This window comes from Corapipo altera, unplaced genomic scaffold, assembly GCF_003945725.1.
Source record: "Corapipo altera isolate COAL_440 unplaced genomic scaffold, ASM394572v1 61281, whole genome shotgun sequence".
Classification (NCBI taxonomy): Eukaryota; Metazoa; Chordata; class Aves; order Passeriformes; family Pipridae; genus Corapipo; species Corapipo altera.
In genome coordinates, this window is record NW_020884921.1 from 5732998 (window position 1) to 5745523 (window position 12526).

The 12526-nt window shown below is 37.5% G+C and overlaps 1 protein-coding gene across 2 annotated transcripts in view; it reads left to right on the top strand.

Annotated features, from left to right (window-relative positions):
• ADGRV1 (adhesion G protein-coupled receptor V1) overlaps nt 1-12526 on the top strand; it is a 271306-nt gene that overhangs the window by 248861 nt on the left and 9919 nt on the right. For both annotated transcript variants that reach the window (XM_027656816.1, XM_027656817.1), the window contains one exon: nt 11912-12103. In XM_027656816.1, coding sequence (XP_027512617.1) covers nt 11912-12103 — 192 coding nt within the window. The remainder of the gene's footprint in view (nt 1-11911; nt 12104-12526) is intronic.

Genomic DNA, 12526 nt, shown 5'->3' on the forward strand with positions numbered 1-12526 from the left:
AATTTACTGACCTCACTCTGCTATGCCACTGCTGACCTGGGTCCTCCATCTCATGCTCAGATCATGACTCCACGTACCCTCTTCTTTAGTGGCCTTTGGGTTGGTCATGTTTTGGTTTGTGCTGTGTTTTGGTTTGTATTAATACTCTTCACTTTCATAGGTATGATTAAAATTTGCTAAATAACAGGCACTTTGGTAAGTGCTTTTTTGCACAAAATCTGTTAATGTCCAACAGGTTGAACTGTAGTTATCACAACAACCACTCCACAAAGGCTGAACTCACTGCAAAATATAAGAGTCAGGTCTATACCATATATTAATGATTTATTGATCCATTAGAAACTATGAATAAATAGAACCTTTGAAAATATTCTGCCAGTCCTCTCAGAATTAGTAGTAATTAATGATTACACCTGCTAAGAGTCCATTTGCCAAGTATAAAAATGCCTTTCATGGGTGACATTCTTGCATAGGCCAATGTATTACCAGCAATTTTATGGTTTTATTTTGGTTTTGGGTTTGGGTTTGGGTTTTTTTGTGTGTGTTTTTTTTAAGTAGCAGCTTGCATACTGGATTTTATTACAGTATTTTCTTTGCATATGGAAGCTGAAGTGCTATATGTGCTATTTCATCTCATACATGAGATGAAATCATAAGGTCTAATTCCTTTCCTGTTGCTAGCAGCAAAGTTTGGAAAGATTGCTACTATCAGTACTTTTTTCCATTTTTCTGCTATATTCCTTTAAAATGAAGAAATCCACTTCAACCTTCATTCGTTCAATTTCTGCAGTGAGGCATAATATAACTAAATTATAACAAAGTAAATACATTTTTTGCCGTAATTTATATTGGTGTGATTTTCATTTCGTGTTTATACTTTTTAATGGAGAAAAGAGACCTGTGTCAGCATCTTTGCCACAAATTTGACTTCTAGTAGTGTAATTTTGCATCTAATTTTGCGTTTAGTTTTACATCTAGTAATTTGTTGCCCATGAACCTTAACCTAATGCAGTGAGTTCGGTTACAAGTAACTGAATGCATATGCTTTGAGTAGCTCTATATCTAAATTCAGAGGTAGGTCTGTGCAGAGCAGTTACCTAATACCTAGGGTGGAAGTTCATCTGAATGTTAAAACTCGCCTTTCTTGTTGAGTCTGTTCAGAGAACAATTGTACCTGTTCCTGTTTTTCCATATTAAATTGCCTTTGTAGCTAGATAGTTATACATTTTTATATATATAGTTATAGATAATTATGGGTAAACACAAATTAAAATATAATTCTGTGACCTAGAAAATATTTGTTATGTCTTAGACAGCACAGACATCATCTTCACAAAACCCTTACAGGCTGTTGTAGATTTGAAAGACTCCTAAGGAGAAATGTGAAGTGACTGTGAGCTGTGTGGTGAGAGAAGCTGTGGTTTTACACAGAGAGGGCTTGGAGAAACTGGCTTGTATGGCTTCAGGAGTGTCATTATGTTACATTACATTGAAGTTTTCTGATTGAGCCTGCAACAAGAACCACTGTCCTGGTGGTGGTGGTGGAGGCACTGTGCCCAGCATAGGAGCAGAGAAAGTGGAAGCCTGCTCAGGTTCTTACCCTTCCCACTGTCTTCACTGGAATGGGATGGTGAACATCACCCTATGGATTTCTGCATTCATCAAATTATATTAATTACTGTCATTATTAATTACATGAAATGACACTGCCACACCAGGCAGACTTCCAGTACTTACCTATATAGGTGGGTTTTATATACCATTATGTTTGATCTGCTTGACATAAAATTGCTTCAAAATCCACCTGCCTGGCAAAGTTTCCCTGTCTCACTTCAGAGTTTCTTACTAACTCCCTCAGGAAATTGCTTTGACATCTTACAAGGCTTTTCATTACTTACTTATCAGCTCATCATCTCAGCTAACTTCTGCAAGGAGCCAAAATGCCTCTGTGAACACCTGAGCATTCACAGTCTGGAGGTGGAGGCCTAGTTAGGTCAGCATTCCCCATCTGGCCTGACCTGTAAGTATCTCTAGGCTTCTGGGGCTCACCCCTGCATACTGGCCTTGCATACAGGCAGAGCCAGTGCTGCCTTGGGACTGTGTGGAGGAGCGAGGCTGGAGTTCTTTTTCCCAGCTCTGACTGGTGGAGGGAAAACCACAGAACTGGTAGCTACTCCGGTGCCACTAGGAACAGGAAAGTGCAAAGGAAGTCAAAAAGCACCAGAGTAAAACAAAAAAAACCCAATTAAAGTGCTTCTTCCAGCAATGCCCTTTCCTCTTGACTCCCCATGCAGCTCTGGAGCTGGCAGCTGTCTGTATTTGCTTACATTGGACTTGCCATGCAGTTTAGGCAGCTCTGTCAAACACTTTGAGTGGTTTTGCCATGGGAAAACATGATCCTACAGAGCCAGCAGTTATTACCATACAAGGGTGCTGGAAAAGAATAGAAGTGATCTGCAGCCCTGACACAAAATGGGAAACCTCAAAAGGACATTTATTCCATGCTAAGTAATTGGAAAATCTATGCTAACATAAGAAAACAACAGCTGAGAAGTTTATTACTTTGAAAAACGTGTGAAAGTCTATCCTTCAAAAGCTCCTATCATTTTTGACTCTGAAGAAATGCTCCACAGATAGCAGGAATGGGTCAAAGAGCAGGTTGTATCCAAATCCCTGTGTTTAGTTCTGCAAACATGTCTTAGGTCACTTCTGACATTAATCCATATTTAATATGAGTTTGTTTTTTATTTTACTCTGAGAAACACTACCTATGAAAAGGGATCTCAAGTAGTCTCTTGAAGTACTCCCTATTCTCTCCTTGCACAGAATGGGAACAAGGAGGGGCAGAGGAAAATCAGCTCATTATCTCAAACCAGAAAGCGTATGATTTTGATGACAGAGCCAAATTATACCTCCACCTACTCTTATTCACCTGCCTGTCAGATATAGAAGGACATCTAATCTTTGTCCTCGTTTTTACCCGTGTTTCCCTTTCTTGAAAAGTATACCTATACAGTTTTAGCTTCCTGCTTTATAAATAAGACTTGTGTTCTGCTGTCCCTGAAGCTGTGGAAAGGCAGTAAATATCTATAGTAATTTTCATTAAAATCAAGGGAAGTAGGAAGTGTAAACTGCTGACAGTTCCTGTGAATATCACTTAATAACAAAGCCTGCTATACAAGACCTCTACTTCTGAGTTATCTGGCAAAATTGCTTCTGTAGTAATTTACCCATCTGTTATTCTGGTTGTAAAAAGCATAAAAAAATCATTGTAAGGTATTTACTGAGGTCAGTTTTAACTAACGGGTGGTTGAAGATGGTGAGACTTTGGTTCCTTACAGCACTTTGTATCTGTAGCACTCTAATTGGCTGCAGCATCCTGAAAAGGTTTTCCAAATAGTCAGAGAATGCTGGAGTGTACAATCACCTTATTCCCACCAGTCTTGTCCTAAAACACCCAAGCAGAAGATATGAGAAGTGATCATATCAGTTATCCACAACCCTTCAGTTCCATCCAAGACAGTTTTTTGAAAGTTCCTTGCATTTATGGCTTCTGAAGTTTTACAGTACATGTTACAGTTTTTATGGCACTACAGTGAAATAAATACAGCTAAATAAATAGTCCATCCAATTTCTCTGTTAGACATCACAGAGTAACAGGAAATAAAGAGACAACAGTAAGCATAAGAAAGATTATGACACTGAAAGAATTCCTTAAGGATGACAAATATTGTTATAATAATAACTTCTAACTGTACTTAACTGTTTGAGATTTTCTGTAATACCGTGTAACAGTTCAGCAATAAACACAAAGTTAGCTTCTTCCTTTTGAGTCGTCCTGTCCACCAATGCCTACTTTCATTTCCCTGTTTCTTTTATCTCTGTGTATTTATCATTAATACACATAGGACAGAAATTACTGCTTTAACAAAAAATAACAATAGAAAGAATAATGTGCTGCAGGAATAGCACTTTATTTGACTTTTATTTGGGAAGATTGGCCTGTTTACAGTGATGCTAGTAGTTATGGTCTCTGAATGTATTCTTTTCAATTGCTTCCTTCCCTCTTGAGCTTTCAGCTTACTTTCAGGTATAACTAGAGAATTATCTGGTCTGAGACTGTTACTCAGGGATTCTCTTGAACTAGGGGCAGAGGTGGCAAAGGCTTTATTTATCCACCTTTTCTTCTCTGTTTGAGAAGGAAATAAAAGCAGTAGTAGGAGTAGATTGTAAGGTGTGTGCTAAAACATAGGGTTATAAATGTTTACCCTGGAAAGCAAGTATGAGAGTAAATGTCTGAAAAATTTTGTGAAGCATATGTGCAAGTTCATGACCTCTGATATTTCTAGGTCTTTACAGACAATGCATCTGAAAAATAACCTGAGAAATAACCTTATTATGTTTGGTCTTCCTGTTTATTCTTTTCTAGTGTAAGGTTCATCGGTCTGTTTTTCATGGTATGCGATCTAGTTGCTTTCTCCTACCAGAGTGGTCCTCCATGTAGGACAAGGTACAAGAGGACCTCAAGGGATGCTGTCTCCAGTTGCTGTTGCTTCTGCAGGGAAGAAAAAAAAAGAAGGCAGAGGGGAAAAAAATCCATGGGGAAATAAATGGGGCAGAAGGGGAACAATGGGGTGCTAGTCTGGTTTGTCTGATATTGACTGTTCTTGACTTCCTGCCACCACATGTGGTTGGTGAGATTTGCTGAATCTGACAGAGGTCTGTAACAAGCGGCTGCAGCTAGAGGTGCGGGGGAGAGTTAGAAGCTGCTTCTGCATGCTGGCTCTGCCATATTTGCTTTCCACTTGTCCCACTCTTAATGCCTTTGGTCTTGAACTCAGTATTTCTTTCTTCCTCAGCTAAGGTGAAATACAAAAATAGGACTTTCTTGATATTTCCAGTATGACTACATTGGAAGGAAGTGACAGAATCTTATTCTAGCCCAATCTGCACATCTGGCAAGTTCAGCTAAGCCTCTGTATTTTCAGTACATCTTCAAGCTGAACACCTCTCTTAAAATTTGAATCTGTGCTCTTAAAACAAACAACAACAACCAACCAAAAAAAGAGCCAACCTCTACCCCCTACAAAAATAAAAAATAAAACTCCCCAAAACCTTTTCTACCACTGAACTGACGGTGCTGAAAACAGAAGTACAAATAGTTGTGTGGGAGTAGCTACAAGTGTGCTGAGAGCTATGCAAAATATTTATAGTGATTCCTGAGTATCCAAGCAAATCTGATTTTTAAAGATGTGCTAAAGTGTGTGAACTTTTCAGGTAAGCCTTAGCCAAGTTTAGACTAAATCTGAGCTGAGTGTAGTTTGCCAAAACAGATTTATGGCTTTGGCTTTAGGTATAAGTTGCAAGATTCAGCATGGTGTTGGCATAGCTGGTTCTGCATAAAGAGAAACTTGGCAGTTTAGACTGAAGTTTCCTGTGTTATATTAATATTAGGAGAACTTATTAATAAAGCAGAAAGTGCAGTATTTTTTTTCGTTATTACAGAATATACCTGTAACCTGTGTATCTGTGGAATTAAAACTTTACCAAAAAAAAAAAAAAAAAGCACTGAAAATAACTGTATTTCAGGGAAAACCTGAAAATGCATTCTTAATTTAATGATATATATTAATTATTACTTTTATTAATTCCATTTGTTATGGTAGCTTCTGTGCTTGTGTATGTATGTATGTGGTGGCAACTGACTGGTTCAACAAGTGTTTCCTGGTATGAATTTTGCAGTTCTCGATTACATTTATTTTCCTCAATCACATTTATTTTGATGTGAATTTTTAGATCTTCAGCTGTAACTGACGCAAGTCTTCTCCTGCAGAGCAGAATGGGGAGTAAATACCTCAGGAAGCAAAGTGCAAATAAGCAGTAAATGTTCCAATAGAAACCATGATAAGATAAGTTGTAGGACTGGTGAGAATTAGAATGGCTTCATGAAAACTGGTGCTTAACCGCAAATAAACAGGCAAACCCTTGATGATACACAGCAGGTTCAAAGTCGACTTACTAAGTGTAATCGCCAGTTGGCAGAGTTGCACTGCTAAGGACAGGGTTTTACAACAGTCACTTTGAATTCTAAGAAGAAAAGTTAGATTTAAACAGAAGGATCTGGTTCATGTTTCGAAGGTTAATATAATTGGAGAGCCGTGAGTGGAAGATGTTAAACAATGGCTAAAGATGGTTTATCCCGTGACTAAGAGGTTACGTCTGACATAAAAATAAAAAGATCTTCAAGCTATTCTCAAAATAAAATATGGTTTAAGAAGATACAGCAGAAGATACAGCAAAATAAAATGTACATTAAAAACTGCTTTTTGGTATCTAAACGTGCACAAAAATGCCATGTCTGCAATTTATTACAATTATCTCTGAAAACAAGTAAGGAAAGGAAGTAGGAAAGGAAGGAAAACTTTCCTTGCAGAAGGAAACAGAATTATATGTTTTGTGTTTGCCACATGGTTCACATTATTAATACTATTGCATGTATGAATATTCATTTCCATGGCTAATCCAAAAATTATTAGGGAAATGACATCAAATATATATCATACATTGTACAATGTCTCTGATTATGATTTCTTCAATATGATTCCTTTAATTTTGTGAGTAATTTTTTGCTGTACAGATACTAGCTTTGGAATGTAGTGAAACATGCAGATTATCTGGATTAATTAGACAGGTAGTTTTCCCAAAAACAGTGGGTACTTGTTATGTAAATGTGGGTTAATCCACAGCAGTCTTTGACAGCCAGAGATGGAAAACTACATAAGAAAAGAGAAACCCACAACAGCATCCCTGGCCATCAACAGCAGCCTGGGAGGAACAGCCTGACCATTAAATTGACAAGCAGAGGACTTCCTAGGAGTAGTTGCCAAGAGTAAATTAGTGTAGTCCAGACAGAGAATAAGATGAAATCTCACCCTTATAAAATTAAAAAAGCTGAAGTGAAACTAACCAAAATATAAACCAGCATGTAGAAGTTACTTTACAGTAATGGCAGAGTGTCAAAAGCTGATCCAAGTATAGACAACTCATCTGTTGTCAGAGGCACCTGTTTTTTGTAAATTTTGGGGGCTTTTTTAACCATTTGGCACCAATAAAGGTGTAACTAAAAATGATAGTGATTTTATAACCATGGTGACCTATGGATCAGGATGAACCATTTTTGGTAACAGAGGTCTTTTTGTGGTCTAACCCAAGATACCAACTTTCTTCAGAAGCCTTGGTTTCACTTAAAATATTCTCCTTTGTAAAAACAACTTTTAATGATACAGTCATGTGATGATAGCAAGCCAAAACTTCCACATTAAAATAGGAAGTTAAAGAGTGTCTCTGTAGAGTGCACACAATTTTTGTTAGTGCTAATACATACCCTGAAGCAGGTTGAGGAACTGTTGAAGTAGAGTGTTGAAATTACTTTTCTTCCCCAAAAGTCTTTTTAAGATACTTTAGTTTTATGTATAGAAATACCATTCTTCTAAAACAGATGTCATTATCTAAATCCACTTATCCTTGGAAAAATAGGTTTTACAATTTCAGGGTGGGGTATCTCAGACATGATTAAAATACTTGTGGGAAAAGTATGATGTGTGTTAGTTTTTAAAAAAAAATCTAATGCCTTGGTGTGATTGTCTTTATTATATCAATAATAAAATCATGGGATACAGTAGTCATCTTGATTTTCTCTCCGTATGTAAAAGGGAGATCATGAAGTAGTTTGTTGATTGCCTACAGTCTGTTATATCCTTTCTCATTGCTATTCACACAGTTAATTTTCAAATTTAAACATACTGTAGTGAGAGCACAGTAAATTGGAACACACAGAGTTAGAGGACAAAGAAACAGAGAAACTCTGAATGTCAAACGTGCAATGAAGGTTTTCTATGGATCAGTCCTCCACGTCTGCATGGGATCTCATGAAGTAAAAAGTATTCTGTCCTTTATTGACAGCTGTGGAAGTCTGTCCTTAATTTACTAGCTTCCTACAGTGTCACTCAGAATAAATAAATCAAGCTGTTGTGTAGAGAATCCCCCTCACATCACATACCAGGAAGTATTTCCCTTCTTCTTCTATGGAGAAGTTTCCACAGTCTCTTCGGGCAGCTTGTTCCAATGTTTAATTACCCCCACATTAAATATGATTTCTTTATATCCAGTTGGAATATCCCTGTTTCATCTTAAGACCTCTATCTCTCATTCTTCTACCATGGTCCTCTGCCTTCTCCATAAATACCTCTTGTGATGTGAACTACTAGACGTAACCTAGGGCAGCAAAGAGGCTGTTCCCACCTCACTGGCCAAAAAGGTCCCAGTGGACTTTTGCATGTGAGTTTTCTTTAAGACAATTGTAGCTGTGGTTGATATGGATAATTATTTCCCTGACAAAAGAGCAGATGTGTAGGCCAGCTTGCTGAGATGAAATAGTAAGAGCTTAATTGTCTTCCATTAGCATGTATTAGTAAAATAACCAGCAGCCTCTACAGACACTCTCTTGCAAAGTTTTTTCAGGCGGGCATCACATCTGAGAGGAACGGTAAGTTGCCTGTCTATGTTCCCAGCTTTGGGACAAACTTATTGTCTTCTTGAAGTAGTTCTCACCTTCCTCCATGGGAAATACATTAGTAACTCTTTTTGCTCTTATCTTTTATTGTGACGTTGCACTAATACTACTATCATAATGTAGTGGGGTTAAACGTTTTGTAAGTAGCTCTGTGGGCCCAGTGCACAGAATTTATGTAGTTTTACCATTAAATCCTCCAGAGTCATAGATCTTTAGCTTACTTGTTGTCTGCTTTTATGGAGCCCAGGTCAAGCTCTTAGGTTATCAATCAATCATTTCATTCTGAGACCCAGGAGTTTCTCATGGTCTCCCAGTACATGCTTGTGAGCTGAGGAGAATGGCTCTCAACTGTATATGCAACAGCAGAGCAAACTGGCACTAGGCTGAGATTTTGGGGTTTGCGTTTTGAGGTTAGGTTGAGATTTTTTGATGAAATCTTCTTAAGAATAAAAAAGTAATATTTGCCACAATTTTAACAGAGATGCCGTTGCCTGTGTTACTAATATCCATACCCAGACCAACCTCCTTTCAATCCTTTTGGAGCCTGCAGGTTACCAGCAGACCTGTCAGCAGAAATTGACTGCTCTCTGCATTTCATACTTGGTCCAACCATCAAGGACAACATCTGTGTGTCTGAAAAAGTACAGTGGTTCCAAATTGGCCAGAGTTGTTTATGTATTAAACTCAGAGAAACATATGTGAGAATGCCAACAACCTTATTTTTGTAGTGATTTATGACTATTTTTACAGTGTTTCAGGTTGAAGTGAAAAAGAACATTATGAGTGTAAAAAGTGTGATGAAGGATGGTTCAATCCTCATATTGGGGCTTTTGAAAAAACCTACTGAGACTGTGAAAGCTCTAGTTGCACTGACACAACCTGAGTGTCTGCATCCTGCCTGTGATCTTTCAGATTAAACAGCCTGGGAGCTGCTGGTGCAAAAATAAATATAAATCAGTATGATTTAATTCATGGCATCTTCATGTGTATGGTCATTGGAACTCGGTGCTGTTTGAGCAGGACTGTTTGCCTTATTTTGACTTCCTACAATTCTGTTTTGGTGGTTTCTAAGATGCAGAGTTGTCACAATAAGACCACAAACCCCTTTTAATACTTCAAACAAAACCACACTGACAGTACAAAGGAACTCACCTCTACAGAGCGTTATCCCCTTGAGACTCTATATTTCAGTAAGAATATAGGTCAAAGAAAGTTCCATCCTTTTTCCAGCCAAACAAGAAATTTTCTGCCCAGCAGCAATTCCTGTGAACATATATTGTCTACCTAGGAATGTTTTGTTTTATTAGGTATAAGGTTCTATTTGTAAGGCACTGCTGTAACATTTTGCGAGACTGGAAGAAGTAAAACAAAATTTTTATTTCTGTTATCTCTCTCAGCCTTTGACTCCTCCTGTCCTTACGTAGTCAAATAACTTCCCTGAGTCCATGTGCTCATTATGGAAGGACCTAGAGGAGCTGTTTCATCACCTGTCTGCAGAGAGTTAAATCAGGACACCAGGCTGAGTTAAGGAAATAATTGTGGCACTTTATTATTGTTTATTTGTTTTAGAAGAGTGAGTGTCTACAGTTGAGGCTGCACAGGAGAGTGACTTCTCATGGACCTTGTATGCCAATGTCTTATGTTCCTGCAATTTCAAAAGACAGAGCTGTGTAGCATTTTCAGCTAATGGGTTTTCTTGAAAAGCACAAAACCACTTGAAATTTGTGTGCAACTTTTGTGGCTAGGTCCTCAGAGACTGAATTGCCAGAGGCTACTCTGAATTCCATGTCGTCACTGTTATCTGTTCTTCTTGAGGTTTTTTATCCTTTTTATATCCATTAAACAAATTAAAATAAATCCATTTGCTGGTCCCATTATGCTTGACCTACATCAGAGTCCTTGGATTTGTTTATGGAATGAAAGGACATTTTGGTTACTTTTTAGTGTCTCTTAAGTGCAACGTGTGTTTGCATCAGTTTTTTGGAATGTATTTACTTACATGTATCACAAAGAAATTTTCTCTCAGTGAACTGCTCTGAGTCCTCATGACAAATAAACAATAATCTGGAAAAGTGGAAAAATATTTTCTCAAAATAATTGTTTTTAACACTTTTCTTTGGTGGTTTGCTGTTAAAAAATTTCACACACAGAGCTTGTATAGCTTTATAGCAGCTGTAGGTGGGTTCCAGTGTTTGAACAGCTGAGACCAAAATCCCATTGAATCCCATTAACTTCTGTTATGTGTTGCTTGGGACATCATATAGTTTTAGCAATAGAAATTAATAATCTTTGTATCATGAAGTGCTATTGGCTGAAAATGAGCATATATCTTGGGTATTTGCAATCTCCAAGTATTTTCATAATTCCTTCCATTAGGAATTCACAAATATAATTATATGAAACTCCTTACTATTTATAATCCCACTTAGTATTATTTCATGCCAATGGATACCTTTGAAATTAATTGTTCTGTTTAGTACAATTGGTTTCAGGGGTCTAGAGGACAATGTGAAATACAAAAACCATTGCAAATGTAATTTTATTACCAGAATTGGTAAGAATCCAGCAGTCTTCTTTCTGTTACTCTTTTGGTAACCCGTTCTTTAGTAATTATTGAAGTGGTTGATTTGTCAGTTGGAATGGATTATTTTCCCTCAGTATAAGTGCAACTTAAAAAGTAAAGTAAGTCAGATTTCATATTGAGAAGTTCAATCACTGGATTTCTTTACAAACAAAAGACATAGTTACAATACTTTTCTTGGCTCAGTCTAAAGGTCAAAATTAGCAAGTTTTAAAGAACTGCAGAGGCATACAGCAGAGGCTTTGTGGTAATCAGAAATGAAGAACAGTGTTAAATTAGTGGATATCACAGAAAATCTAATTTATAGTTACAACTCAGTATCTGTGACGGCAGCAGTGCAGTTTGCATGAGGTTGAAACTGGGGTAAGAATGCAAAGAGCCAGCAGGTCAGCAAGGAAATGAAGAATTGTGGCTGCAGACCAGCAGCCAAATCCTATTGTAAAGGCAGACTTTAACCACATTTTCACTATTATGACAACTGTGAAACTCAAGTTGGTTTTGTTGTTGTTGAGAACTTGGCTTTGCTTTGCAACTGCGTGGGTTCAACCAAATAATCATTTTAAAATACTTCGGGGGGTGGGGGTGGGGTGGTGGTTTGTGCTTGTGTGCTTTTTAGCTGGAGGCCTCAGGATATGAACTTACTTTTAACTTTCAGATCTCTGATGGGCAGTCATGATGTCCCTTATTTTCCATAGAAAACTCTGATCTAAGCTCCCTGCATTTTACAGGCTGATGTTCTTTTTCTCCCTCTGTTTCAGGGTCTTTATGTCTTCGTGGTATATTTTATCTTGCACAACCAGCTGTGCTGTCCTGTGAAAGCAAGTTATACTGTAGACATGAATGGGCATACAACTCCAGGATCAGCATTTTTCACACATGGCAGTGGTCTGCCAGCTGCAGGAGGAGAGATCAGCAAGTCCACACAGAACCTCATCAGTGCTATGGAAGAGGTAAGAATGCTCTATAGTGCTCTGTAGTCATTAACTTGTGTATTGAAAATGTACCTGGAGATTTAAGTGGCAGTTCTGAAGTGTAATATACAGGAATGAAATGCTAATTATTAAAGGTTGGCTTTGGGGAGGTGAACATTTTTTTTTTTTAGTTTATTTTAACAACAAAAATTGTTGTCTTTATCCATGGCAATATTCATGGAACTTACCATTACCTGATATCCCATCTAAAGAAATTCCCCTTTTCTATTTGAGTCTTTGGTTTGTTATAGAGGCTGATTAAACTGTCAAAAGTAAGTAATGAGAAATCAAAATATCAGGTTAATTCTTTCAGCTTACTGTAGATCTTAGATGAGCTTTAAGTCATTAATTTCTCAAAATTATGATGTCCAAAATTTCTGGAAACTATAATAGAATAAATTT